General features: G+C 41.3%; 3 protein-coding genes and 1 long non-coding RNA gene across 6 annotated transcripts in view; 2 read left to right on the forward strand and 2 right to left on the reverse strand.

Moving 5' to 3' along the window:
* Positions 1-922: 922 nt before the first annotated feature.
* Positions 923-7,481, reverse strand: il22ra2 (interleukin 22 receptor, alpha 2). 2 transcript variants are annotated; one of them, XM_017429502.3, is made up of 6 exons: positions 6,105-7,481; positions 4,817-4,931; positions 4,016-4,200; positions 3,662-3,804; positions 2,198-2,355; positions 923-1,813 (listed from the first exon to the last, which is right to left on the reverse strand). In XM_017429502.3, exons 1-5 carry the CDS (start codon positions 6,217-6,219, stop codon positions 2,206-2,208), a joined length of 708 nt encoding a protein of 235 aa, XP_017284991.2. In that variant the 5' UTR covers positions 6,220-7,481; the 3' UTR covers positions 923-1,813; positions 2,198-2,205. The 2 variants fall into 2 exon arrangements, with proteins under 2 accessions (XP_017284991.2, XP_037829357.1); XM_037973429.1 differs by having other exon boundaries at positions 4,817-5,009; positions 6,105-7,480.
* A 1,825-nt stretch (positions 7,482-9,306) lies between these two features.
* Positions 9,307-19,577, reverse strand: ifngr1l (interferon gamma receptor 1-like). Its single transcript, NM_001361173.1, has 7 exons — positions 19,372-19,577; positions 12,342-12,468; positions 11,541-11,722; positions 11,207-11,388; positions 10,915-11,080; positions 10,458-10,570; positions 9,307-10,370 (listed from the first exon to the last, which is right to left on the reverse strand). The coding sequence occupies exons 1-7, from the start codon at positions 19,436-19,438 to the stop codon at positions 9,990-9,992; spliced, it is 1,218 nt and encodes a 405-aa protein (NP_001348102.1). The 5' UTR covers positions 19,439-19,577; the 3' UTR covers positions 9,307-9,989.
* LOC119616669 lies at positions 19,565-21,244 on the forward strand. Its single transcript, XR_005232635.1, has 3 exons — positions 19,565-19,680; positions 19,796-20,164; positions 21,110-21,244. It is a non-coding gene; the product is annotated as an uncharacterized LOC119616669 (long non-coding RNA).
* Positions 21,245-22,029: 785 nt separating this feature from the next.
* The window catches only part of si:ch73-52p7.1 (uncharacterized protein LOC100321084 homolog), a 9,755-nt gene continuing 5,586 nt past the window's right edge, over positions 22,030-26,198 (forward strand). The window contains exon 1 of one of the 2 annotated variants that reach the window (XM_017429258.3): positions 22,030-22,187. The gene's annotated coding sequence lies outside the window, so the exon portion shown is untranslated. The remainder of the gene's footprint in view (positions 22,188-26,198) is intronic. The other variant, XM_017429268.3, reaches the window with a different exon arrangement.

Consider the following 26,198-nt stretch of genomic DNA (forward strand, 5'->3'; position numbering starts at 1 on the left):
ACATTTGAACGCAGGGCGCGGCACACACTTAGACTTTTAAATGTTCGTTGTTGTTGAACCCCTAAACATGCAGCCAGTTGAATGTTTCGCTCAGGACTCACAAAGAGCTCAGTGTCTCGGTTTGTCGAGAAGGATCCTCTCCGGAGTTTTGTGAATTCGAAAGAACGGAGGACTAAATATGCAGTATATGTTCTGGATTAAATTCCAGTTGGTCTACATGCTGGGGAAAAAAAAGGATGTTTACTTGTGATTTTTAGCCCTCATTTTTATTTTTTATTCACCAAGAATGAATTGTCAGAAAGTTCTGAATGAGCAGCCGGTGTAAATATGTTCCTGTCATGTCCTGCTGAGATGTTTTCTGATTGTGTAGAATATGAAGTGTCCCTGTTTCTGTGTTTTTTTTTTTTGTTTTTATGACCTCTGGAACACTGTAAAAGCCTTCTGACTGTTAAAGGTGCTGTCTGTAGGTCGGTTCCTGCGAGGAATCCCCCCTGGTTCTGTCCGTTTTACCCCACCACTGTCTCAGTGAGGTTAGTTAATATCAGCTCAACATTCCCATGAAGCCACGGCACTGCAGCCGGAACGCCGATGGAAGCAGTCAGGATTCTGACTGCGGGACCAAAATTCCGATTCCCTCCTGCATTCGGACCCAAAACCTCCAACCGAACTGGCCGCTTTTGTTCGTTGGTGACGATCGTCAGCAGATCTGACGACACAACCTGCTGTTTTTAAGCTTTTCTTGTTTTTTTGTTTTCGTCGAAAGTCACTGAACACTCGTTGTCCCGCTGACTGCGTCAGGCTTGGCTTCTGGCCCAGTGAGCGGTGTTTGTTATCCTTACAGTATTGGTTATTACTTCATGCCTGATCGATCAACAGTATCATGTTTATCAAGATTTTGAAATAAAGTCTAAATCAAGGCAAGTGCTGCTTTTTTATTTGATTTATTTTTAGTTTGAATAGAAGGAATAAGCATTCAGAAAACCATTCACTGCAGTAAAAATTAACTTTAATCTTTAATTTAAGGTGAAAAGATAAAAGGAGCTTTTGGTCTACCTTGGCAGTATGTGGATAAAATACAGATCAGACTGGTTTTGCCGTAATGGAAGCTGCTTAGTGTCACTTTGTTAAAACTTTGTTCCAGAAACAATTCCCCTATATTAGTTTTAAATAAAGTAGTATCAAATCTTTGGAAAAAATAACATTTAAACAGAAAGTTTTGCAGCTAAAATAGGTGCTGCTGCCTAAAAAAACCAAACAAAGATAAAATATTAAATAAGTTGATTTCAGTCTCATCAGCAAACATCCTCCAGACTCCGTGAGCTCTTTGAGTTCTCAGGAGCAGCAGCAGATTGGATAAAAAAAATGCCCTTTTTTTAAAGGGTTAAAGGTACTCATTGCAATGTCATTGAGACAAGCCCAAAACTGATCATATTGTTCCCTCATATCGATGTTTTTGTGTCCTTAAATTAAAATTTGTGGTCCGCCGAAAGCGGGTCATAGAGGGCAGATTACGACGTGTTAGCAGATTTACACTCGTATTTGTTGAGTAAAGTAGGCAGACGAAAAGGGCTTTGTTTGCATTGAGTGCGGACCCGCATTTCAGAACCAGACATCAAGATATCTGGAAAACTCTGGGAGTGAACCCAGTCAAGATGCACCGTTTGATTTAGGGCAGGGTGACTTCCCAGTTTGCAATGAGAACCTTTAATAAATCGTGAACTGCGCCACTTTTACAAGCAGAGATCTTCGTCGCGGTCGAGGTAGTGAGGATGATTAAAGCCGTAGTGACGAGTCGGATGGAATCGGTGTCCCTCTGCAACGAAGACAAATAAAAAAAATAAATAAATAAAAAGGAGAAGGAAAATACTTAAAATAGTGAAGCACGCAAAAAAGGAAGTATTCAAATCAGTTTAAATGCCATCATAGATCTAAAAATAGTGGCCAGGGTGGGGCGAGGGGAGGCAGAGGGGAGGTTTCTCCTGCAGGAGTTTCATTTTCCCTCCTTTTTTTATTTTTTTGTTTCATGTCTCGCAGCTTCGGGCGACGGTTCTGCGCCGGCCGATACCCGACTCCTCGCCTTTCCCCCGCTGTGTGTGCAGCGCCGCCACAAACCAGACGGCCGCAGCGCGTTCTCACGGATATACAGGGGCTTCTCCCTGCGGCTGAAGGAAAGGTGTGTGTGTGTGTGTGTCCATACCTGGGTGATCAGGGCGTCTTGACGCACTTTGCAGCGCACCTGTCGCTGCTCTTGAAGTGCCAGGGGATGACGGTCTGTGCCTGGAGGCAGTATTTAGTCCTGGGGTTCATCTTGCTCAGAATCAGCTGCTCGGAGCAACAGTTCACCTCAAACACCTCCTGGGGAGGAAAAGTGGGTCTTTAAAAAAATATATTGTGATATTGCAGGATGTCCCGCTCAGAGTGTGTGCTGTGAATGACTCAGCTACCACCATGCCAAGCTTTACATCAACATCTGTTAAAATGACTGATTCATGCTCATTTTTGTGTTGGCTGACGTTCATCAGCTGTGGCAGTCATCTTGAATCAGACTGACACCAAAAACTAATCAGTTGTAGATTTAAAAGCAGTGATTTGATCCCGAACATTTCATTAAAATCCACCCACTTGTCAATGAGATCTTTTGCTAACAGACAAACATGGCTGACTTCAACTGATAATGCTAAAGTTTTAAGGATTATGTACAATGAGTAGTCCTTGAATAACTGTTCCAAAAGACTCTCAGCTACAATTGTGCCAAATTTGAGCGCAATGTCTGTAAAACTGACTGAATTATAGTCATTTTTGTGTCTTCTAAGCTCAGTTAAGTGTGTCGGCCATCTTGAATCGGACCGGCTCCCTAAGTAAATCAGCTGTAGACGTACATCTAATGATTACTTTCTGAGCGTTTCATGAAAGTGTTCTCCAGTGGTTCCTGAGATGTTCTGCTAACAGACACACACACTCTGGCTCCTTGAAAGCAGATAACTCAAGACATTTGCACAAACTGTGAGCTTGAACAACTACACACACACACAAAAACAAAAAGTAAACCCGAGCTGCCATCCTGATGCAGACAGTGAGAACTGACACACTGACACATATGAAAGAAAATTGGGGCCATAAGTTGTTTTGTTCTTCTTTTGGCTCTTCCTCTTCCGTCTCCTCTCCGGCTCTCGTTTCCTCTTTATCTTTATAATTGTGCCGATGTGCAATCACGTTCAAAAGTCTGTGACTCAGAGAGTGAAAATGAGTAATAACTTGAGTGGGAGGTTGTTTTTTTTAAAAAAAAGAAACTATATTTGTTGAAGTCACGTCATCCTTTTTCTGGTTTATTTTCTGGATTTTGTTTTTACTTTTGTGTCCGGTTTTTGGTGAAAGTCATCATTATAAGTGAGAGACTTCCCCCCGTTTGTGGCACCCAGTGAGCAAAAAATGATATTTTACTGATAACTGCTGATGCGATCTTTGATAACAGATCGTTTTTAGGAACGTTTCCCAAAAAAACTCCAACCTGTAACCGAACCTAAATCACTAAGTGATCATGTAGACGGACGAGTGTCGGCTGTCCTGCTGTAATTAAAACACCACTTCCAAATGATTTTGTTTTTTTTTGGACTGGACCAACCTAAGATTTTCTCGTATTTTGTTTTCCTTTTTGGCTCACCTCGCTCTTGTTGGCGTGGATGACGTAGACGTTGTAGAGCAGGTTCTGGTGCATCTTGCGGACCAGCCCCCGGGAGGCCTTCACCTGGACCATGATGCCTTGCTTGGAGACGCTCGCCCTCAGCGAAGGGGGGCTGATTTTGGCTGCGGAAGTTCACATTTCACAGAGTTAATTTGCAGAAAAAATCTGGATGAATAATTAAAAAAATGAGCCAATAGTGTTTTGTCTTGTTTATGTTTTTGTTTTGTTTTGTTTTTTAGAAAGTGGTCTTTTTCAGGTTGTGTTGCTGGGTCTGTTTGAAAGATGATGATGAGGATGATGATGATGGTGATGAGAGGTTTTGGTACCACTTACTGTCCCAGCGAGGGCTGAACCGGGGGGTCAGGGCCCAGGCCGACCTGCTGCCGGAGGGAGCGGAGGAAGCGCACACCCGGGCGTAGTACCACTCGCTGGTTTTGGAGGTGACGCCGCTGAGGTCACAGTGGCGCTTGTGGATCCCCTGACAGCTCTCAGCATTCAGCCAATCAGGCTCCCCGTAGCTGAGGGTGGGGGGCAAAGACAAGGTCAGCGGATTTCTAAACTCAGATTTAAAACTTTATTGCCGCCTGAAACACAACTGTGTGCGCGCTGAGTCAGCATTCACTCTGTATTGACTTCCTGTTTACTGTTTATTCTGTAGGTCTTGTTTTTTTTTTTTTTTTGCATTCAATCTTCTTCTGCATACTTTGTGCTATTTCAGCCAGTCAAATACCACAACGTTCAGCTTGACTGGGGATACTGCTGTGAGGTTTAGTGTTTGCAAAAACACAATATTTCACTTTATTTACAGAAAAGCTTCCCTGCAGAAATACACTGATCCCGCTTCACTTCCTTTAAAAAGGTTGTCCTCTGTTTGGCTTTCGGCTACTACATTCAGTTCAATATTCTGTTTTCAGTTTACTATTTATATGTTCTGCCAAATATCGTTAAGAAGTAGTTTTTAATGAGTTAGGTAAAAAGCTGTGACAATTAAAGAAGTAGCTCTATTGCATCTCCGTGTTTGATAATAGCAGGAAATTAATGGGAGGAAATGATTCCAGCGGCTTAACATTTAGCTTTTATTCAGGGTTAGGGTTGAACCTGTCATCTGAAACCTGTGTGTGTGTGTGGTCTCACATCTTCCACTGGACGTTATACAGCAGCGAGGAGCTGTTGGTGGGTGGGGTCCAGTGCAGGACGTTCCTGAAGTCCGTGGACTTGAACCTCACCTGGGATGGCGGCGTGAGCATCTCTGGAACACAGGGGGTCACTGAGGATGAACTTCACGGGACGATGGGAGGATTCAGGCGAACACAGATCAGAGAGGCTGCTGGTTGGTGGAGGAACGGCACCGATTACTGATCCTCACAGGATGAGCGGCCATTTTAAACTGGACCCTCCTGGCTTTATGAATAACTGAAAGAATCTTGTGCTTTTTGCTCGTCTACCTTTCTTTTTTTTTTTTCCTGTGACCTCGTTCCTCAGCCGGAATTCTTTTTAACTCGACTGTGAAGCATTTGGCTGATCTTTGCGCGATGCAAAACAAACATGACCTTTGACTTTTGAAGTCCAAAACAAAAGAAAGAAGTAAAACGTACACAGACGGCCGTGTGGGCGTCACGGATTAACAACAACAAATGCGGATCCTATTGTTATGGTCTTTAGCTCTTTCTTTGGCTTCTCAGAAACTTTGGGAGGACTAGTGGCAGAAATCATTGACATTTAAAAAAATATAGTCATTAATCTCATGAGGGGAAGGTACAGAGTTGTACTTTTGTTTAAGTAAAGAAAAAGAAATAAAAGTTCTTTCATATTAATGTTTTTGTAGAACATTTTCTTTCCTCAACTGCAGATGGAAGTCATCAGTTTTAAGCATTTTCTGTTTTTCTCTTATTTTTATTCCTAACCTTACTTTGTTTTCTCTGCTCAGCCTGTTTGTCATCCTTTGCTTTACCTCTTTATTGTTACCGTTTGTCCCAACTTTAAATGTTACAGAAAACCCTCAGATTTAGTTATCTGGAGCTCTGCCTGCCAAACTGATCAGTGCTGGAACAAGACGAGACACTCAGCAGAATTCTTATCATCTCTTTACTCTTATCAGTTAAAGACCTGAAAGTATAAATGTGTAACTTGACAACACGAGTCTGTCATTCTTAACAGAAGGACCTGGAATATTTCTTTTTTTTTTTTTTGCAAAAGAAAGAAAGGAGGCACAGCAAAACACTAAATCTGATCTAGGATCTTGTAAAGCTTCTTTTTTTAAAACAAAGAAAACCAGTAATGATTTCATCCTGATGCTCGTGCGGCACAATAAGGCCGGCCTTTCTCTAGATAAAGAGCTAAGAACGAAGGTGGTTCTCTCGTTGCATTTCTGCGTCTCAGAACCTTTAAAGGCCGAGGCTCAGAACGGCCGGGTGAACGTTACCTTGTGCTGTGGCGCAGGCGCCCAGGTTCCCCAGCAGCACTGCTCCCAGCAGCAGGTGAGTCATGCTGACTAACACTTCCCGACGGTCTGATGCACCTACCCTCAGCCGCCTCATCACCTTTAACGCGTCGCCAGCTTCCTCTTTCTAAATGCCAACGCATGGACCATTTATGGTGTGAACGAGGTCTTTGAGCCCACCCCGGCTTTTTCCTTTGTTCAATTTGTAACATGACCGGCGTCAGGTTACAAAGTGAGGGGGGGTGGATGGGCGGTAAGGGGTCATGGGTTGCCTTACTGTCACCACACACACACACATTAGCATGTTGACGTCAAACCTGAGCCTAACAGTTCATGTTAGATTGTCAAACAGATCACACTTATACTTAATAATCTGGATTCAGCTTCATCTGGCTTATCGTTTCACTTTGAACGCTTTTGTATTCGCTGCAGGCAGTGGGCGAGGGTCTTCTGCAGAGAGTCGGAGCGCAGTCGCTGCTCCTCTGCATCAAAACGAGCCAGCAGAGGCACTCCGGGCGTCCGGCACGGAGGCCGAAATTTAAGCTCGAGGTCAGCTGAGGGTTAATCTCAGAGGGAGCTACTCTCTGCTTGAGCTATTAGCTCTGTCCTGGACAAAACAAACTAAAAACGGTTGGATAAATCAGTATTTCACATTTGCTTAATGAGCAACACTAGTTTTTTTTAACTTTCTCATGAACAGTAAACGAGCAGGTACTGCTTTAATCATGGCACTGTTCTAATAAAATCTCCCATCCTCAAATTCAAGAACTAAGGAACCTAATTAGAGGTCACTGTTAACTTCACTATTATACGTGTCTGGGTTTTTACATCGTTATAAAAAAAAAAAAAAAATTTGGGAAGGTTTATTATTGCATTACATCGCAATAAAGTCATGTGAGTTCTTGGAAAGTGTAACATCTGATCAGGTTTGTTTTCCGCTGAAAGCTGCGCCGCTCATTCGCAGATGTTTATTGCTGATATGAACACAAGCTCTGGTGTTCAGTCAAAAGTGTTAACCCGATCCGGGTTACTTCTCAGGGGCGACAGGATCGCCTTCTGTCCTTGCAGCTCAACTTTCTGCATTGCTGTGTTTAATTCGTTCGCGTCGAAAGAGTAAAACGCAGCTGCTGAAAAACAAAAAACCCCCACTGCAAACGGCTGCAGTGATGTACTGAGCAGCAGCTGAGCATCATCCCCGTCACGTGCTCTGAGTGCGAACAGAGAGCGAGGTCTTCGTTTGATTTAAGAGACGTAAAGGAAGCTCGCAACCAGTGGGGCAAGTTACAAGAAACCCTGAGCAACCTCAACAATTAAGAGAGGACAAATAATAAAAACCGTTAACTGGAAGCACGAAAAGGTCTCTCAGCCCCACCCCACCCCACCCCCGACACAGCACAGAGGAAGGAAACAAACCAACGTGTTGACAAAAGAAGTCTTCCTCGTCACATACAGTAAATTAGAGGAACGAACTCCGCGGAATGATCTCAAATGTCATGGCGGACGTGCCTCTTCCCATAAAGGCAACGCGAGCGCTTCTGATGAACTGATTTGACCAGCGCCGCCGCTCCTAAAGCAATAACCCGATTTTCGCAATTTTAACCGAAATGCCAACTTCCCTTCGTGAAGTGGAACGAGTTTCTCCTTACGGCAGCTCGTTTCTCCGAAACAGAACATTCTTGACACAACCGCGTTCTAAACAATGGTTTTTATTATTAGCACAGGAAACAACAGAGAAAGGATCATTTACACGCGATCGCACCGAAAACATTTCATTGAGAACAAAACTCGGCTCACCACAGAGCCCTTCAGATGAGAGCAGCACGTGGTTGGAGTCTGGCTTTTTTTATGCTTCGTGGATATTTTTTCGGTTAGTTATGATTATTTTGTTTTAGCTTTGTGAAAGCCCAACTAACAACTGCTGGAAACTGACATTGTTGGTGTTTAACGCCACATTAGCTGCGTCAATGGACCGTTTCATTTCTGTTTACTAAACGTGACATTTTAAAACAAAGACTCGTTTAAACTTCAGCCAGTGACACAAACTGGTAAGATACATTCCCTCAGGTCAAAATATATATATACATTTATATTTTTTGTAATTTTGGAAACAAAACTGATCTAAAGTCAACTCAATCAGAGTTTCTTTATAAAACTTCAATCCGTCCAGAAACAAAGCACTGGCTTGAAATATTTCTGAACTTCGATTCCAGCTTTTACATCTTTGACCATTTTGTTCATTTCTGCTTCTATCAAAACCACTTTCTCTGCTTTTTGTTCCCTTAGGGTTTGCTATTGCTTTTCTTAAAAAAAACTTCCAGAGCTCCTCTCTTCTTTGCCAATTAAAAAAACAAAACAAACAAAAACAACAACAACAGAAAAGTGTCATCGTCTCCCTGCTCTTAAAGGCTCATACCAAATACTGGCATAAACAACACAAAGTCAGAGGCAGGAAACTAATCAAAGTGCTTATTTTTAAGGACACTTTTCCCAAATTTAAAGCAATAAGTTAAGTCCTACTCAACAAAAAAAAATGGGATTAAATAAATGCTGTTCTTCACTAAAAGCTCAGGGTTTGTAATTATTCACAAAACTCTGTAAATCAGCATTTAATGGCTTCCTTTCTGACTTTGCTCCACTTTGTTTCATGTAACCCAAGACAGTTAAACAGTCATTCAGCATTATAATATTTTACACGGCTGATAATCATCCTGACGATATGAGACAACGAGCTGAAGATCGATAAATCCACATGCATCGTTTTTTATGACCTGATCAATGTTGGCTTAAAAAGATAAAAATAAAATAAATACAGCTGAAGTCAAAGTTTGAAGCAGCATTTCTAAAACAGAATAAAAACAGAAAAGCAGAAGTCCGTGTTTAAAGGATTCAAGCAGAAATAAAAAAGGCACCATCGACCTTTGATTCAGGTTAAAACAACCGACTCAGTCTGAATTTCACCGCCAAAGCTCCTCCGTGTTTCACAGAGACGGCTTTTGATTGTTCAAATCAACAGCTTCACATCTTAAACACTAAAAAGGTCCAAAGAAATCAGAAGGGTCACACAACATAGTGCACTTAGATTCCACCGCCACCGTGTTAGTAATGACGCTCCAGCGCCACCACGGCGGCTACTTTAACAGCTTCCCCGCCGTGCGTGGAAACCAACTCTGAATGCTGGGGGGGGGGGGGGGGAGTGCAAGTAGTCGCAAAAACTTTCGTGTGTGTGTGTGTGTGTGTGTTATGGACTCCACTTGGGAAGAGGGAATGCATGGGTTGTTCCTTTATGCAGATGTCGAGCAGTAATTCAAAGGTTTGGACCTTCAGCGTGAATAACTGGCACATTTAGTGAAAGTGCTGAACAGTCAGGGTGACAGAGCGAATCGTTTACGATGCTCCACCTTTCCTTAGCTCCCTTCTTACTTAAAGAGTAAGACGGACAAAAGATTACCCAGAAGACTAGAGTTGGGTCCTTTTTTCTTTATAACTAAAAGACTAAGGGTTATTATGACTGAAACTGATGAGGGACCATTTGGTTTTGTAGATTTGGGAAAATCTAAATTGGGAAAATGTTGGTGACTTTATTCATTTATTTTTTAACTGCTCCTCTCCAGCATCTGTTGAACTCCTGACCACGACGTCCCACAGCTTGTAGAAGCAACATTTAAAATCATGCGGATGGGTTTCACATCCTAGATGTTAGATCAGTAAAATGCAGCTTGTGGTCCTTCTTCTACACGTCAGTGAAGGGTCAAATTATCCAACCGGACAAGAGACTGGTTCTCTTCTTGGATGGTGAAGAAATAAAAAAAAATGAAAAAATAAAAAAACAACAACAACAGGAAACGGTCTAAACCTTCCCTTTGTCCTTCAGCCACGGTATCCCTCGGTGCGATCATCAGGAGCCAGCTGCACCAGCACCGAACGTCTCTCGTAAGGAGAGCGGAGCTCTTCCTCACCGGCCTCAGCCTCCTCATCCTCATCCTCCAAGCTGTTGCCTTGCATGTACGCGGATCTCTCGCCGTTCGCGCTCCCTTCCTCCAAGCCTTCGGACGCGCTCTGGCTGTTAGGAAACACCCCTAAGCGCATGCGTCCGTCATAACCTGTTGATCCATTCGGCACGGGGGTGTCTGGTTCCACTTCCTTCCCTTCGTAGTCGGTTAGCAGACATGTAGGTGAGGAAGGCGTGACTGCGTCCAACTCCGGGTTTTGTGGCACTGAGTGCTGGGGTCCTGGTGAAGTGAACGGCTTCTAAACACAAAGAAGAATTCAATGGTTAGGAGTGAAATTTAAAAACATCAGCTGGAATAAACCCCAGATATGACCAACTCTGCTTACAATAGAAGTAGGTAAAGACGGTGAGGAGCTTGTCTTTTTGCGATAAACCATGAAGGCAATCAACATGAGAGCCAGCACGATCACAACACTGACTACAATGGCAGCCACGAGACCTGGATAAAAAAAAAACCCACACAAATAAGTAAGCTGCTACATCTGTAAACCTTAAAAAGACTATGGGAATGTTTTGGAAAAAGAACAAAACTACTTTTTTCTTTTGTTAAAGAAAGAAAACCTCACAAAAAGATCACTGAACTTACTTGAAACTAATGAAAATTTGAACGTTTTTAAATGTTAGTTCAACAGAATTATTAATAAAAATAAAAAAAAAACACTAATGAAACCAGTTTTGACAAATGGACGCTACCCGTTACTGGATTAAATACCAAAAATCAGTAAGTTTACAGCTGGAGGAGGCTTTATGCTTTAACAGACACTGGATGAAGCTTTCACCGACCGACGTGTGATTCCTTTATCGGCTGGCTGCAGTAGTCTCCTTGTGGTCTGACCGACAGCTTATTTAGCTCTCCAATGATCTGCAGACAGTGCTTCTCCTGTGCAGCATCGGCCAGCAGCGTCTTCTGACACACCTCTTCCTCACACTCGAAGGAGTGAGGTTGTCCCTGCGCACACAAAGGCTTGTTTTCAATGCAACATTAATCCACATCGAACAACGTCAAACAAGATTACGGCTTCTGGATGAATGTGCTGAGACACGACCAGAAGATGTGAACTGTGCGCAGCCTGACCTTGCCGATGAGCTTAACAGTGTATTTGAAAATGGGAAGTGGTTCCTTGTTTTTTTTTTTATTCCCCCGTTTTGTACACTGAGACAGCTTGTCGCGGTACAGCAGCCAGGGATGCTCGAAGCGAAACAGGACGTGGTCGTCTGGCTGAGGCTCGACATGAACAGACGGCATGTCCACGGAACCTGGGGACCCCGACAAGAACGTTTAACAACAAGTTATTACAGCAACACAGTCTCTTAAAGCCGCTCTTTTATGCTTGCTGCCGTTTTTAAGTGTCAAATCATCCAATCAAATGTCATCGTAAGCTGAATAAAAGCTGAAAATGGCCGCTCACATTTCTGAGCTACCGGTTCGCTGGTGAAGTAGCTGAAAGAGATGCCTTTTGAAGGAGAGGGAGCCGACTCGTTTAGACCCCACACAGCCGTTACTTGGAGGAGGAACATGAAGTCCGGATCAGAGAGGAACGACAGGTTAGCTTGGAGAGGAGGTTGGTCCACCCAAACAACTTTTTTACAACTGAAGAAACACAACAAATAAGGAAGAAAGAAAATTAAATTGTGTTAAGCTTTGGAAGAAGGCATTTGAAAGCATCGGACCTGGTCATATTGTAAAGTTTAAAACCCTTCCTGTTTATTTATTTGTTTCTGTTTGCCATTACACATTATAGGGATTTAAATTCTAATCATATGATTTGCTTGTTTTAAACATTTAACAGTGACACACTGTAACATCGCTATTAGTCAATTACAAATACCGTGTAAAATATTCACTATAGACAAGTTTAGCTGTTCATTTTGATTTACCCATCATCACATTCACAGAATGTGTTAAATTGCTCATACGAGTTAATATGAATAAAGAAAGAAGCACAAATGCATGTTCCTTACATACCGAGGGTGTAAAAGCATACACACCCCTGTTAAAATGCCTGGTTTCTGTGATGTAAACAAACAAGAATATGATAAATCATCTCACTAATGCAAAATATAACCTGGACAAATCAATTGAAAATGTTAGGGGGAAATTATATAATATTTAAACAAGTTTGTAGACTGTCTGTGCCATTTATAAAGTGAAGAGCAGAGATTTATTTGAGAAGTCCTTTTTTTTTTTAAAAAAAAAGGCAAATTCCTACCTGCCCGGTTCATATGTTGAGCGAATAATCACTTTGAATCTCAGCCCAGGTGGGATCTGCTCGTAGTCCCACTTCAGGATGTTTTCGAGGTTATGACAGTGAAGGGTCACGTTCGCTGGTGGCGCCACTGTAGAAACACAGACACAGGACCGGATAAGAAATCGCCAAATGAAAACCACGATTTCATGCTTTTTCACCTAAAGGTGAGTTGTCTCAGTTGTACAAAAACATTATACAGAAGGAGTTAACACCCTAACTATGCCTTCATCTTCAGGGAGTTGAGAAGCCTGGGACTCGGGTTTAGTAAAAAAAAAAAAAAAATGCACCACTAGAGGGGGCTGTTGTACAACACATCTTTAACAAACCTCAGTCTTCACTGCATTTTCCAACACACGGCAGACTGTTTTATTTCTCAGCTTTCAGAGGCAAACACGGCCACCCGGAAACAAACCAGCCTCTGTGCAGCTTCCTAACATTCTTGCCAGAGCACAAACATCCTCAAATCCAAAGCAGCAAAGACGAGCAGAAATATGCCGACGCTTTCTCCCAATCCTCCCTTTTCCTGCTCCGACTTGCATTTTGAATTTGCGGTAGGAGTAGATCGTTTTACTGCAGAGGGCTCTGAGGAGGCTGGTTGTTTATCCGGTACACGTCTGAGATTTTACTTCCCTTTTTTGTTTTACGTTACATTTATGATTCACGGCACAGCTAATCTACACACACACACACACAGTGATTTTAAATCTCAGCTCCTCTTCAAACCAGAGCTATGTAGAATTTTAAAGCTGTTTTGTGTTTTGATGAAGAAAGACTAATGGAGCTCCACATGTTTCTACACTGCTTATAGAACCAGAATCGTTCATTATTATTATTATTATTATTACTGTTACAACAGGTACTGTAACTATATGTTGGCTAAAAATAATGAAAAACAGAAAAATAGTCACAGAAATTAGGAAATAACTTCATGTGAAGCTCATGAAAGTGGCGAGTTTCAGTAAATCTTGTCAGATGAGTTATCAAACAAACCGTGTATGATTCACGTAAAGTTTGAAAAAAAGTACACACTCAACAACACACATTTTAGTTTCATTTCCACTTGTGAAATAACACCCATATGGCTTCACGTGACAGCACCCTCCACCAAAACACACACACACACACAGAGTGTAGAAGTGAAGAGCAGCTTGCCTACTGTTAGTGTCAACCACAGAAGAAAAGTTGGTTGTTGAGGCTGTCAACCACAAACTTCACACACATCACAAATTCACATAAGTGTAGTTTCCACTTGTAGCTGTGTGATGGGTTGAATATTGACACCAGATATTAATTGCAATTTTTTATTATTCTGAATTTTAGACACTCAATAAGTCATTAAGACAACAAGCTCTGCTACAAACTACAAAAAACCAACAGCCCAGCGGAGGCTTTTTAACCACAAGTATTTCTCTGGGCAGAGTTCTTTTTATCACCGTGTAAAGACAATCAGGAGCGGCTGTAAGGACTCAGGGTAATGTTGCTGAAAAAGCAAAACAATCTCACAGAAGCAGGAAGAGAAAGCAGATGGTATCAGTCAGAAAAACGAGGTTACTCGCGCTGCAAAACAACGTTTCTCTGCAGCTTGTTTTCACAAATGGATTAAAGCTCGTTTGTGTGTCTTCGCATCTGAACGTTCAGTCAAGTTCAACTTACTCGACCCTTTCAGATCAGAGAGAATGTTTAATCACATCCACAGACTGATGCCATAAATGCTTTGTAAAATTAAAAAGAAAAGTGAGAATAACTATGCCGTGTACACACCTAATCACACACTCGCACGTCCTTCCTGTAAAGCGTGTCGCCCGAACTAAGTGGGTCAAAGAAACGTGTAGCCTGGAGCTCGAAGCTCGAACTGAACGCGTCACGCAGCCTCATTACTTTGTCGGTTCACAGGCTTTTAAGCTGACGGCTCTTCTTTCTGAATGCACGCGTGTGCACGGCTCAGAGGGACAGCGAAGCGCCGGCGACGCCTTAACGTGCTGGGACAGGTCCAGCACGTTAAGGTCCACGTTGTTTGACTCAACGTCGATCCTGTTCTTTAGCCCCACATTTACAAAAACAACGCATCATTTCTGTCTCTAAAGGTCTAAGAGAATAAAACAATGAGAATGACTACAGTAACAAATTTAACGGTAATACTGACTCAGTGAAAGAAAAAATGCTCGATTGGAATCAAAACCAGGAAAAAAAAACAACAACTATAAACTATAAAATAAAGTATTTTGTCGCTGTTTAGTCCCAGAAATGTACACCACTACAGGCAGAATAAAATAAATAAATAAACGTTCATCATTAGAAATATTGATCCTTTACCAAACTTTGAATTTAGGACCCATCAGAACTACTTGGTTGTATTAAAATGTATAAAATATTACCTTTAAATTTGGAGTAACAAGACTTTCAAACTGAGGTATTTTTATTATCTTCTTGCTAAAATCTGTTATAAATTAAACTGTGTGAAAGCCCATTTTTTAAATGCTAAAATGTAAAAGATTTAAATTCACCCGTTTCCCCGTTTTATGTCCGAAACACTTTAATATGTTTTTTAAAACTGAAAAGACACGTTTATTTGCCAAGTAATCATTTTACAGCTTTCAATTGATTTCTCAATATATTAAGTAAGTTCCGCTCAAATATATTTCCAGTTTTTACTTTCTGTTTCTGACTCACTTACAGTACAAGCCCAGAGGTGAATTTCACTTCTTTTAAATTGTGGAACTGGCAGCGGCTCAGTAAGGAGTGCTCGGGGCTTTTTCAGCACACCTCCAAAAAAAATAAAACAGGTCTACTTTTTGTTTTGGGTTTTGGTTTGTTAAATCTTTGACGTAAAGCTGGGATGGGAAGGTTTCACCTGAGCCAAATAAAAAAGAAAAAGCAAGTTCAGAGGAAAGTCCCAAACACATGTGGCTCTTTCTGTCGAGCGCAGTGACTCATCAGATTGTTTGACCAAACTACTCAAAAACAAATATCTCAGAAGGCTCAAACATGGAGAGCAACTTATCTGTTGCAAGTCCAACACTTTTACAACACATACAGCACAAACCACAATATAATAATACATAATAAGTTAAAAAAAAATAAGAATTTGCACACAAACTATCTGAGTACAAATAGCAGCTATTAGAGAACACTTCCAGAAGCTAAAACTCAATAATTTTAATGACAAAAAATAAAATAAAAAGTAGACTCACAGCTCACATGTGCAAAGTGAAAGAATAATTCATCAGTTTGTAAGTGCTGGAACAAAAAGGTATAAATCTAAACATTAAAAACGTGATATGCTACTTTTGCAACCCTCGTTCGGAGTTGCTTCTGAAAGCGAAGGCTTTTTAAATCGACATCTCTCCAGGACAGCTGGCAACGTGTTTGTCCAAATTAGGGTGAAATTAATAAGATGCAACAGCAAAGCTGCAGCAGGAAAGCTGCTTTGCCAGCCCGACTACGTTCTTACCGATTCCACAAACTCCTAAGTAAACGTCTGAACACAGATTTGAGCAACACTGAGGATTAGTCTCGTGTCCAACTCTGCGGCAGCTTCGTGGTGAAGTAAAGCAGCTGAGGTGGACAAAAAACAAACAACACCATCAGCTTTCTTTGTGTCGACTGAACCAATAAATCCTCCCTGGATTGGACAGACTGACAATGAGTCACATGACACCAGAGGAAAATGGTCTGAGGTTGTAGTTTTTAAAAAGGTGGAACTTCAGAAAGGATTTCGTTCCACTTCAAGTATCTATTTTCAGATCTTGACAATAAAACTTCCTGTTTTGGGATAAACTGTTAGTGAACAAGACTGTTGACAAACATTAATCCTCAACTGCACGCTCCATTTCAGTCAGCAACCAACAACTGTTTCCATTAGCTTTCAAAAACAATCCCCATTATGTTAATAAGGTGAAATTCAATCAATTAACTTTATTTCTATAGCACGTTTTAAAAACCACAGAGGTAGCCAAAGTGCTGCACAATAAGATAAACAATAGATTAAGACAATAAGAAAAGAAACATACAAAACACACAAAGCAGGTTCACAGCAGGTGTGTTTTAAGGTGCTATACAAGACAAAATCAGTGTGTTTTTAAAAGAGATTTAAAAACAAGAAGAGAGGAGACCTGTCTGACAATCGACGGTAAAATTGTTCCAGAGCCTTTGGAGCAAACAACAGCAAAATGCTCCGTCACCTCTGAGCTGCAGCCCAGTTTTAGGGATCGGGGCGGGCAGTAAGGCTGAAGCACCTCAGGTAGATATGCTGGGGCAAGGTTGTTCAAGCAGTTAAAGACAAATAACAGAAGCTTCAAATTAATTAGTGCACAGGGGGGCCAGCGAAGGGACACCAAGATGGGAGTGATGTGCTTACACCTGTTGACAAGAATATATCATATGAATTAATCTTCAGATACTTTTATAATTTATCTTGTGAGTGTTTTTAAGCAGTCTGATCATCTCAGATTTCCAAAACACACACAGCTCTTGTTTAGCCATTAGCTGATTTTATCTTTATTATCAACATCCACAGACTGCAGGAGGTCTGAGGGCATCAGCCTGGCGCCTGGTCAGTCTCAGCTCTCTCTGACTCATCAATATTTACAAATAGTACATTTGTCTGGACACAGCTTCAGAATTAGGTGAAAAGGTATATAAAATGAAAATTAGTCGGATCATTGACTGTAATTCCAAAACCGTCCACTTAAACTGAGGCCAAGGGAGGGGAGTGTTTATCCGAGGAGCAGCCAAGAAGCCCCATGATCACTCGGAGCTGCAGAGATCCACAGATCAGCAGGGAGAACTGTCAACGGGTCAACTTTTAGCTGAACTCTCCACAAATCTGGCCTTTATGGAGGCGTGTGAAGAAGAAAGCCATCAGAAGTTTGCAGTTCACCACGAGCCGCGTAGGAAACACACCAAACGTGGAGGAAGGTGATCTGCTCAGATGAGACCAAAACAGAACTTCTTGGCCTAAACGCAGAAACCCTACGTGTGGTGGAAAACCACCACTGCACATCACCCGAGTTAATACTTTGTAGAACCACCATTTGCTGCAATTACAGCTGCAAGTCCTTTTGGGTGTTTCTACCACATTTACACAGATTCTCAGATGGATTTAGGTGTGGACTGTGACTGGGCCGTTCTAACACGATAATATCTTTTCTTTCTGTCTCTGGCTGGATGTTTCGGGTCGATGTTCTGCTGGAAGGTGAACCTCTTGTTGCAGCTTCAAACAGGTTGTTTTGTTTGTTTTTTTTTAAATCCAGGATTGTCCTGTATTTAGCTCCATCCATCTTCCCATCACCTCTGGCCAGCTCCCCTGTCCCTTCTGAATTAAAGCAACCCCACAGCATGATGCTGCCACCACTATGCTTCACAGTGGGGATGTGTTCAGGGATAGGGGTTACTGAAAATGCATGCCACACTTTTAAAGGTTTTTATTTGTAACCTTGAATCCACTTCACGATTACGAGCTACTTTGTGTTGGTCTGTCACATTAAACCCCAGTAATTCTTTAAAGTTCGCGCCTGTAACTTGACAAAAACGGTAAAGTTCAAGGAGTGTGAATACGTCCACCGAGGCACTCTGTGGAGCTTCTTACTGATGTAATGAGTCATTACGAGTGTTTAGCATCTGCACCTCAGAGTCCAGTCATAACTCCATGTATTATTAAAACCCCACAGCTGAGACAGACACCACTCTTTATATCTGAACGCCATCGTCCTCAATTATATTATCCTACACAGTGTTTTGATGATGAAATCAGGAGCCACATTAAACGTGTTGAAACCTTTCCCACCTTCATTAGAACATTTAGTGACTGAAATACTTAATAATCGAACAAAGCCGATGACTCAGGATGATGTCAAAGAACAATAATATCGTGGGCTTCGTTGCCCCGCCAGGATAAATGGTCTGCGCGATAAATATCCCAACCAAAAGAGTATACACATCAAGCAACGGTGGGCAACAAATCAATACAAGAAACAATGATTGAGCACCGTTCCAACCGAGGTGTTGTGGTTTAATGAGGAAGAAAAGAATGATTAAAATAACTGTCTTATCAGGACAACCTTTACTATCGCTCTGCAGGAAGAAGCCCTTCTCAATGCTCGAAATAACGCAAGTGGTTTGGGTGTGAGATGATTTTCAAGGTTTTAAGGGATTGCACTGACTTTAAAAAAAATGAAGAATTGGGGAAGCACCAAAGGCTGACGAAGCATTTACATCCAGCATCACGAGTTCATTTTCTTTTCAACTCTTTGAGTGTTCCAAATTATATGATTTTAATTTTTTTTTTCTGTAGGTTTGCAGGGATTTGATGTGCACTCCTGTAGGTTTTGGTAATTATTCATCAAGGAGCCATCCTTGCCTTAGTTTATGTAAAACAGAAAAAAAACACAGCAGCCAAATGTAACGGAATAGATAACTATAGAGTTGTGTAATACTGAAAACTTTAAAGAGGAAATGGAGAAAACCCCAAAAGCTTTCAACAGCTGAATTGTTCTGTGTTAAAGCACATTTTGTTTAGGCGAAGTGCGGCATGTTTGGCAGCTTATGTTGCAGGAAAATGAGTCATATTTTTTCTTCAAGTTAAATGCCCAACTCAGCGCCGCATAATTTAACATTTAAAGCCCGTCTATGTGCAAATTAAATCCTAATTAGTCAGTAACAGTCTGTCTATGTGATGCTAGCTCGTTTTTTTGTTTTTATGGTGGTTTGTTTGTTACAGACCAAACATCCTTGTGGTGCAGGATCCGCAGCTAACTCCGCAGCTAACTGTTAGCTAGTTCCCGAGTTTCCCTGCGACAAAACGCCCACTAAACCTCAGATCACCCGTTTCACACAGGCAGCCACAAAAAAAGATTTCTACTCCTTTTATATTATTCTACGTTACATGAGTGAAAAAAACAAAGAAACAAAGAAACAAGCAACATAACGCGAACAATAAACAAAAGAGCTGCTAACAAACACAAACACGTCGAGCCCCTCCGGTTTCACTCACCCTGAGCGGACAGGAGCTCCGACTTCAGGAAAACCAGGAAAACCAGGTAGAAGTGACTCGGACCCATCTTGTAAACTCGTTTTTCTTCTTCTTCTTCTTCTTCTTCTTCTTCAGCCTTTAGGACAAAAAGAGGCAGAGAGGCAGCACGTTTCGCCGTGAAGCCGTGGGACACCAGCTGCTAGCTGCTCCTCTGGATAAACCCCAAACGCGTCTGTCGGAGCCGCTGGAGCTTCCTGATGACATCATGCTGCGTTCGATGAACCTCGGAAATCTGCACTTCAGCGCTTTGATTTGAGGCAGTGGACAAATGTGAGCTTTTTCTCTGTATTTTTCAATGTTAAATTTTTTTATTATTATTTTAAATTAGTGCATTAAAAAAATCTCCATAAATTAGTTTTGATTTATTTCTCCTTCTTCTTTTCAGGGGTCTCCTCAGCGACTCATCCTCCTCCGTCTAACTCTGACTTTTGCGTCCTCTATCCTCACTCTCTGGGTTGGGAGTGAGGTGAGGTGCTGCCTCAAGTGGAGGAGTTTAAGTATCTCAGGGTTTTGTTCACGAGTGAAGGAAGAATGGGGTGTGAGATCAACAGACAATAAATCCACAGTACTGCGTACTTTGTGCTTGTGGTGAAGAGGAAGCTGAGCTGCAAGGCATAGCTCTCTATTTACAAGTTGGTCCAAGTTCCTACCCTCACCCGTAGAGATAGGGTGAGAAGTTCGGTTATCTTGGAGGGACTCGAAGTAGAATAGAGTGGTACTCGCTACTCCTCCACGTTGAAAGGAGCCAGTTGAGGTGAGTTGAGCATCTGGTAAAGATGTCCAGTGGAAGCCTCCCTAGGGAGGTGTCCCAGGACACACTGGAGAGACTATGTCTCTTTGGCTGACGCCTTGGAATCGTGCCAAACGAGCTGGAAGAGGTGGCTGTGGAGATCAATGTCTGGGCTTCTCTGCTCAAGCTGCTGCCTCCACGACTCGAATCAGGAGCAAGCAGCAGATAATGCATGGATGAATGGATGGTGGGAATGTGAGCATGAATAATTGTCTCATTTGTCTCTGTGTGGCCTTGCCCTGCCCTGCCTCTCGCCCGGTGAGAGCTGGAGACATGCACCCTGTCTGTGCAGCTCCGAACAGGAACAGGCTCAGGCAGGCAAAGGAAATGGATGGATGGCTGATTTAATGCAAAGCACAAAAGCACAGGCTGTAACACACAAACAAAATGCCAGTATTCATGTTAACGGAACCCAGCCAGTGCCAAGAGTGGGATTAAAAATAAAGGTTAAAAAAAAATTGTTTCCTCTGTTGCTAACAGATTTTATTCTATTAGAAAAAACAATAGAACATAATTCATTTGTTTGGAAAAGTTTGTCAGATTCTTACTTATAAATAACTTGTAAACAAACCACTTTTAAATCCCCAAACTTCCCCTTACTTCAATAGCAGAAATATTGACAAACTAAACAACCGCATTTCAAGCTTCTAGTTTGATTGTAAATGTTTCCTAGAAGTCACATGTAAAAATGTAAATGCTCAAAAAAAAAATGTATTACAAATAGAAACCTTTCTCACAGCATCTACTACTGTGTTCACACAACAATGTGTCTACTACTAATGATTATTAAAATTATGTTGTTTGTTGTTAGTTTGTATGAATGAACATAAATAGAAAAAAATACAAAATTACCATAAATATATTCATTCATTCATACTTACATTCATAAACTGTCTGGATCTGCTGCAGGCTCTCCGTCAAGTGGGACAGGCCCAGAAAACCTCCAGACGGAGGCGTCCAGTAGGGATCCTCAGATGTCCAATGACTTCAGCTGACTCCCTTTGATTGGAAGGAGCAGCAGTTCTGCTCGGAGCTCCTCCTGGCCTCATGTATCTGGGATCCAAATCTTTCAGTATCTCTTGACCACAAGTGAGGGCTGAAACATAAATGGACCAATAAATTGAAAAGTTTTCCCTTTTGGCTCATCTCCTTTATTCCTCCAGATGAACCCTGATTCATCAGTCCACCTTGCTTTAATATGGAAAATGGTGGTAGATGTTAAAAACTAAAATTGTTAGTTTACAAGCAAATGTTTAAGCTAGCGTATGCTCGTTAAAGTAGTTCCTATCAGCTCAAATCACCTTAAGTATGCAAAATAAAAACAAATATGAAGGAGAAACCCAGCCTTCAAAGTTAATCTGAATGTGATCCGAGTCCTGACGCATAGCTTATCTCAATGTTTATGATTTTCTGTTTTTTATGCCAACATTTAGTGTAAATTAGGGTATGTCCGACTGCACTTGAATGCAGCAAATGCTGGCTCATGTCCTAGTAGCTTGAGTGGGAAATGACCAGCAGGGTTCCAGAGAACAGCTTCTTAACATGCCAGAAAACCCATTTTGCAGGAGAACTCTGCTGACAGCTTAAAGATAAACTTGTTCATAATCTAACTTTTACAGAGACAGCTACAAAATGTCTTCAGACAACCTGTGGCTGCACTGTGAGTGTGTATGAATCAACACATTTCTCTTAAGATTGAGAATAAAAAATAAAGGTAAGGGCTGATTTGACTAAACTGATCCCTCTACCTCTGAGGGGGAAACTTGTAGCTGCATATTTATTGGGGCGACGGAACATTATAGGATCATTATAGAAGCGCAGGCTTTTATTCAAGGCAGCACCTAAAGTTGAACTCCATGTGTTGAGTTTCAGCTTCCTTCGGGGGACACATCCCACATCCTGACGTCAGCTGGATGTGAACGTTTTCCTCCCCATTCCAGCGTCCAACAGACTCGCTCACACATCTGCTCCACAGCAGGAATTTGAGGTAAGTTCCCGACCAGGACTCAGAGTATTGACACTTACACTTATTTCCCCACTGTTTTATATTCTATGAATGTATTTTTTGTGTCCGGCTGTAGCTCTTTGAAAGGATCCGAGCGAAACCTGCTGTATATTCTCATGTTACAGCCCATAGCATTCTTGATACTGTTATGCAATGGAGACATTCCCACAAATCTAGTCACATGGAAAATAGATAAAAAATACTGGAAATGACACAGATTTTATTGCACTGTTGCATGCCACTTGTGAAGTCATATTTCTGGGTCATTTATAAATGTTAGAACAGCACAAAGTTTAATTCTGACTAACAAAATGACTCTACTCCCTAAAGCGAATAACAGTTTGTCATAACGGACTCTTGTTGCCTTTTTTGGTGAACTTGTGGCGTTTCTAAAAGTTGCGGAACACAGAAATAAAACAAAAAGTTAGTTTCCACCAGGCTGTGTAAACTTGAAAGATGAATCTGTTTTGCTCTTCGTGCAAGTCCTTCTAAGCATCAGCTGTCGTTTCCTGTGATGTTTTGGGCTCGAAGCTCGAAGGTTCGCCTCAGTGGAAACATCGTGTAATAACTCACCCGTTAAACTGCTCAGGGCAAACAAATATGGATCTGTTGTTGTGGTGACGAAATAATTGGCCTCGTGGCTTTGGCGGTTCAACGGAATGTAGTTGGCTGATAATTTTCTCAAGTATTTAAAGGTTGCAGGCATTTTAAAGCCCATAGGAACGAAAGGATGCAAGCAAACTACCTTGTGTTTACAGTCCTGGTGCATCGTGGTGTTAAAACTGTGCTGTTTGAAGTGGTTTTGTCTTTACTTTGCACCTCAAAACCACACCTGGTTTCACAGAGTTTAGTGCGTTCTTTAAACACTGAAAGTTTTGAAAAAAATCCCTTTGTTTTGTTATATTTCGCTTCCATAAAACCAGACCTTTCTTTTGAGTGATATTTCTCCTGGCTTACTGAAGATCATTCAGAGCTTTGTTTGGGAACTGGTTAACTTTCAGTCCAGTTTGTGTAGCTGCCCTGCTTTCAGAGGAATATCTGAAGGGTTTCTTTTATGCTCAGGCAAAAAAAATAAAAAATTGTTTGTCAATTTGATCACAGAAGAGTGCTGCCAGGTTTTAATCCCCGTCCTGGAAAGTGCCAAGAACTTCATCATCCAGTGTGGTAATAGTCCGCCAAACAAATGCAGTAAAACCACACCTGGATAGAAAAACACGCACGCTGGAACAGCATCAGGCATGAACTGGGCCTCTCCAGATCATGGACTTCAAATATTAACAAACAAGGAAACAAAAAGCACTAAAAAAAAGTTTTATGATGTTCTTTATAAAGCCAGGGTAACCTTTTCTATCACGGCTAAAAGAAAATACAGAAAAACCTGCCTCTGAGAGGTTTACTTTCAATTTCAATTTCTTTCTATTCGTCTTCTTTTATCCTGAATTTCCTCTACCTGCTTAAAATACAAGGACAAAAAGATTCTGCCACTTCCATGTTTCTGTAAAATGGTCACATTTAACCATGAATAATTCACTGGTTTGTTATAATAAAATAGCAATAATTAGTTTTTCTGTAGAGTCTGAGGTGAAGTTGCTTTCAGGACTGAATGAACTCATTTCATGCTCTTTGCTTTTGTCTGTTTCCTGCTTTACTTTGGGAGTTACTGATCTGTGCAGTTCGTTCGGCCTCAAAAACAAACTTCAGCTCATTTCACGTGTCTCCTCCGTGTTTCCAGTCAGGACTCTGCGTCCTACCTGCGTCTTTGTTCCTGTTTTCACATTTCCCAGGGCTTTTTGGCAGCATTTCTCTTTTTTTTTTTTTTTGCCTTTCTCTCTTTTGCTGACGTTGTGCTTCCCCTTTTTTGTTTTCTTGTTTGAAATATTTCCTATAAAATGCAACTCCTCAACCTCAGATGTTAAAACAAGTCCTCCCTCTTGCAGAAATGTTGTTGTTACGCAAACTTGAGTCATTTTTGCAGAACTGATGCAGTTTAAAGCTGTCATGTGAACATATGTGTGTCCATTTAATCAGATCAACAAGTGCTTCAAGTTTCATTCAGAAGAAAGAAACAACAGGACTGATTCTCACCTGTGGGGGGCTCAGATTTAACAGAAAACACATCTTGAAATCAATTTTTAAAATGTGTTGCTGGGTATGAACACAAATATATGTCTACTTTTTATTTTTATACATAACCAGGAACACTTTTAAAGCAGGATTGTTCAGCCCAGCATGTGTGTTTTGCATCAGATATTTAACTACAGGCTGCTTCAGATATTTGCTTGTCTAATCTTATCCTTGAACTCTTTAATGCCTGACCTCAGCAAAGTACTTAGTGATGTGTAAAACAGAAACAGGAAGTGCAAGAAAATATGAATTCACCCTTTAAAACAAAATTTCTTTAAAACCGGTCAGGAAAGGAGCTTGAATTCAACTGAATGTGGGCTTATCATCTTTTTATTCTACTGGAGAACCACAGGAGTAAAGAACATGACTGAACCTTTAGTCAGTAAGGACAAATGTTCACTGAGGAGCCAAATGTTTCAATCTGAGTGACTGAGACAGCTGCACATATCAGAGCTTTAGCCTTTCAATGTTTTGCTCAAGATAAACATCAAACAGCCTTAACTTTCACAGACAGACAGAGCTGAACGATGAGTAGAAATGATTTCAAAATGCTGTAGGACGATAATTGTTCTTTGTTGAGTTTAACTCAGGGTCAGTGGAGGAATGTGGTGGTCAACTCTGTCCAGACTTAGATCCATGTTCCTGCTCTGAAATCGCTGCCAAACCAGAAAACCTTTGCAGACCTTTGGAAAAGCCAAGATTTCAAAACAGTGTTTTCTCTGGAATCTCAAAGCCATCTCCACACTTGTAATTTTCTGTGTGTGTGTGTGTGTGTTTTTGTTCGTGAAATTCAATGAGGTCTCCCGGTGCCAAACAATGTCTCTTTATTACTGCAGTTCAGGAAGAACACACCCCGACACTGACCCTTTCTGCGTGTGTGTGTGTGCGCGTGTTTGAGACAAAGTCCTAATTTGAACCAGCTGTCAGTTATGTCCACATCCCCTACTCTTCGTGTCGGATGAGAGGAACACGTGGGAATGACCTCAGAGCTTCTTTCCTCGAATGTTCGGTCATAAAACTCCAAATTATGATCGTTGACCTGAACTGAGAGGCACTTGTTTACCCAATCTGTGCACTTTGTTTTCATGTAAACTCCTCATTTCTGCTTCCTGGGAAAGGACAGGAATAAAACTCAAGGTGATTTGACTGAAATTGTTTTTTATGTAACCAGGAATGCAGTGGACCGTGTGGGCAAGTGCACTAAAAGGAAAATTCCACCTACTTTTCACTTCAGATCGAACAAAGCAACACTTTCAAATATGACTGAAAGCTTTTCGTTTTCATGTAACCACAAGCTGCTTTAAAGCTAACGACGTGAGACTTTTAAAGTTTGCAATGTGGGCTTTATGGTGCAAAAGAAAAGAAAACAAAAGCATGATGGTGCAGAGAAAAAGCAACTTCAAAATGATGCTTGAGTTTATTGCATGGGACTATCACAAATATTCTGCTCAAAACTTTAATTTTGCAATATAATATTCTACAACCCCTGGCAAAAAGTATGGAATCACCAGTCTTGGATGAGCACTCATTCAGACATTTCATGCTGTAAAACAAACTCAGATCAAAAACATGATACAATAATAAGGTCATTCCAAAGTGCAACTTGTTGGCTTTCAGGAACACTCAAAGAAATGAAGAAAAAACATTGTGAAAGTCAGTAAATAATACTTTTATTGACCAAACACAGGGAAATAAATATGGAATCACTCAATTCTGAGGAAAAAAGTATGGAATCATGAAAAACACATAAACAAAAGACCATTCAAAATACATCACTAGTATTTAGTTGCACCACCTTTGGCTTTTATAACGGCTTTCAGCCTCTGAGGCATGGACTCGATGAGTGACAAACAGTATTCTGCATCAATC

Source organism: Kryptolebias marmoratus, linkage group LG22 (assembly GCF_001649575.2).
Source record: "Kryptolebias marmoratus isolate JLee-2015 linkage group LG22, ASM164957v2, whole genome shotgun sequence".
Classification (NCBI taxonomy): Eukaryota; Metazoa; Chordata; class Actinopteri; order Cyprinodontiformes; family Rivulidae; genus Kryptolebias; species Kryptolebias marmoratus.

Coding starts and splice junctions, on each gene's coding strand:
- il22ra2 (XM_017429502.3), bottom strand. CDS start 6,219: ATGAGGCGGCTGAGGGTAGGTGCATCAGACCGTCGGGAAGTGTTAGTC. Junction 4,932..6,104: donor CGCCTGCGCCACAGCACAAG/GTAACGTTCACC, acceptor CCTGTGTTCCAG/AGATGCTCACGCCGCCATCC. Junction 2,356..3,661: donor TCCACGCCAACAAGAGCGAG/GTGAGCCAAAAA, acceptor TTTCCTCCCCAG/GAGGTGTTTGAGGTGAACTG.
- ifngr1l (NM_001361173.1), bottom strand. CDS start 19,438: ATGGGTCCGAGTCACTTCTACCTGGTTTTCCTGGTTTTCCTGAAGTCG. Junction 12,469..19,371: donor GGAGCTCCTGTCCGCTCAGG/GTGAGTGAAACC, acceptor GTGTTTCTACAG/TGGCGCCACCAGCGAACGTG. Junction 11,081..11,206: donor CTGTTAAGCTCATCGGCAAG/GTCAGGCTGCGC, acceptor TTGTGTGCGCAG/GGACAACCTCACTCCTTCGA.